Source organism: Thunnus maccoyii, chromosome 9 (genome assembly GCF_910596095.1).
Source record: "Thunnus maccoyii chromosome 9, fThuMac1.1, whole genome shotgun sequence".
Taxonomy (NCBI): Eukaryota; Metazoa; Chordata; class Actinopteri; order Scombriformes; family Scombridae; genus Thunnus; species Thunnus maccoyii.
Genome location: NC_056541.1, coordinates 1,000,539 through 1,003,038, shown reverse-complemented (window position 1 = coordinate 1,003,038; position 2,500 = coordinate 1,000,539). Strand labels below are relative to the sequence as shown.

Genomic DNA, 2,500 nt, shown 5'->3' with positions numbered 1-2,500 from the left:
GACCAGGTACGCACACACACACACACACACACACACACACACACACACACACACCACCAGAGACCAGGTACACACACACACACACACACACACACACACACACACACACACACACACACACACACACACACACACACACACACACACACACACACACACCACCAGAGACCAGGTACACACACACACACACACACACACACACCACCAGAGACCAGGTACACACACACACACACACACACACACACACATACACACACACACACACACACACACCACCAGAGACCAGGTACACACACACACACACACAGTGATTTTGAATCTAAAAGTTATTCCACACCTTCCAACCAATCAGAATCCAGTATTTTCTGTGGCCCTGGGATAATTAATATTGATAAACGGTTCTGTTTTCAGACTGTATTTTTGTAGTTCATGAGACCAACAGAGTGGTGACTCCTCTCATCAATTTCACCTTTCATATCAGATCAATAACTGAAGCTGATCAGCTTCATAGTTGTGAATCAGAGCCTCCAGTGTTTGGTGAATATGGTGGAAATATTCTGTTATGTCAGTGTCAGATACAGCTGCAGCTCAGAGACATTTATTGTTAAACTGACACTCAGAACTGGACGAGAGGAAATAAAACTTCTGTCTGTCTCGTCCAGGCCAGATCAGCCCAGCGGGAGGCGGACACCTTGCAGCACAGAGCTCAGGACAGCGCCACCTGTCTGCTGGAAGCCACGCAGCACGTCAGGTAAACTCTCCAACGGTGGAAGAAGTACTCAGATACTTTACTGCAGTAAAAGTACCAATACAGCAATATAAAAATACTCCATTACAAGTAAAAGTCCTGCATGAAAAATCCTCCTAGAGTAAAAGTACATAAGTATTATGAGCTTGATGCAGTTAAAGTATTGCAGTAAAAGTACATAAGTATTATGAGCTTGATGTAGTTAAAGTATTGCAGTAAAAGTACATAAGTATTATGAGCTTGATGTAGTTAAAGTATTGCAGTAAAAGTACATAAGTATTATGAGCTTGATGTAGTTAAAGTATTGCAGTAAAAGTACATAAGTATTATGAGCTTGATGTAGTTAAAGTATTGCAGTAAAAGTACATAAGTATTATGAGCTTGATGTAGTTAAAGTATTGCAGTAAAAGTAGTGGTTTGGTCCCTCTGACTGATATATTATTATATATGACATCATTAGATTATTAATAGTGAAGCATCAGTGTTAGAGCAGCATGTTACTGTTGTAGCTGCTGGAGGTGGAGCTAGTTTACACTACTTTATATACAGTTAGCTAGTTTAGTCCAGTGGTTCCCAACCTAGGGGTCGGGCCCCTCCAAAGGGTCAGCAGATAAATCTGAGGGGTGGTGAGATGATTAATGGGAGAGGAAAGAAGAAAAAACAAAGTTCTGATACACAAATCTGTTTTCAGTTTTTGGACTTTTTCTCTAATCTTTGATTTTTGCTGAAATATTGGATCATTTGAACATTTATTGAAATGAAAGCATGTGAGAAGTTTAGAGGGAAAAATCACTATTTGGTGGAGCTGTTAACAACTCATAGACATGTGAAATGTGACCCCGACTACACACTGCTTTTTGTAAGACGTCAAAAGACAAAAAGGTTGGAAACCACTGGTTTCATCTTTAACAATGTGTTGTATTTTAAAAGCTTGTTATATTATCCATTGTGTCAAATCTTCATCTGAAAAGTAACTAAAGCTGTCAAATAAATGTAGTGGAGTAGAAAGTACAATATTTCCCTCTGAAATGTAGAAAGTAGCATCACATGGAAATACTCAAGTAAAGTACAAGTACCTCAAATTTAAATACAGTACTTGAGTAAATGTACTTTCTACCGCTGAAAGTCAACAGGTTGACTTCTGACCTCCAGGCTCAGGTGAGGTTTAGGTTTGCTTCACTGTGGTTCTTTATCGTCACTGTATGAACTGATGTGTCAGAGAGCTGCAGGAGGAGCTGGAGGAGCTGAGGAGGAGGAGGCAGCTGGAGGAGCAGACTCTGAGGGAGGTGGAGGAGGTGCTGAGGAGCAGAGATCAGAAGTTCCAACAACTCAGCACGAAAACACACTCAGCTGCAGACAGGTACACAGTTAGAGCTGGACGATGTCTTTGAGCTGGAAGACTCACATGTTCTTTCATAATAGCTGGTTTAAATCTGTGCTGGTGCACTTTCATCAATTTTTCCATTATGATGTCCAACAAACTCATCACACTCCGTGAGATTCAGTTCAGCACATGACCTGTGGGGGCAGTATCAGAGAGTACGGTCAGCAGTAGACTCATATCTACGGAGCCTGAGAGGAGCCATGGTGGAAAAAATAACTAAACTGTAAACACTTTCATGCTCCTGAGCTTCATCGTGGTGGGTTTATCCTCTAGAGGGTAGCGGGGGAGCCGATCTCAGCCGATCTGATGTATACAAATAAATAAATAAATATGATGTATTATATTCTCCTAGTACATCCATGGTTATA

General features: G+C 41.0%; 1 protein-coding gene across 3 annotated transcripts in view; it reads left to right on the top strand.

Annotated features, from left to right (window-relative positions):
- Nucleotides 1-2,500, top strand: part of cntrl (centriolin) — an 84,513-nt gene that overhangs the window by 69,276 nt on the left and 12,737 nt on the right. For all 3 annotated transcript variants that reach the window (XM_042420223.1, XM_042420224.1, XM_042420225.1), the window contains 2 exons: nucleotides 663-751; nucleotides 1,968-2,108. In XM_042420223.1, the coding sequence (XP_042276157.1) occupies nucleotides 663-751; nucleotides 1,968-2,108 (230 nt within the window). The remainder of the gene's footprint in view (nucleotides 1-662; nucleotides 752-1,967; nucleotides 2,109-2,500) is intronic.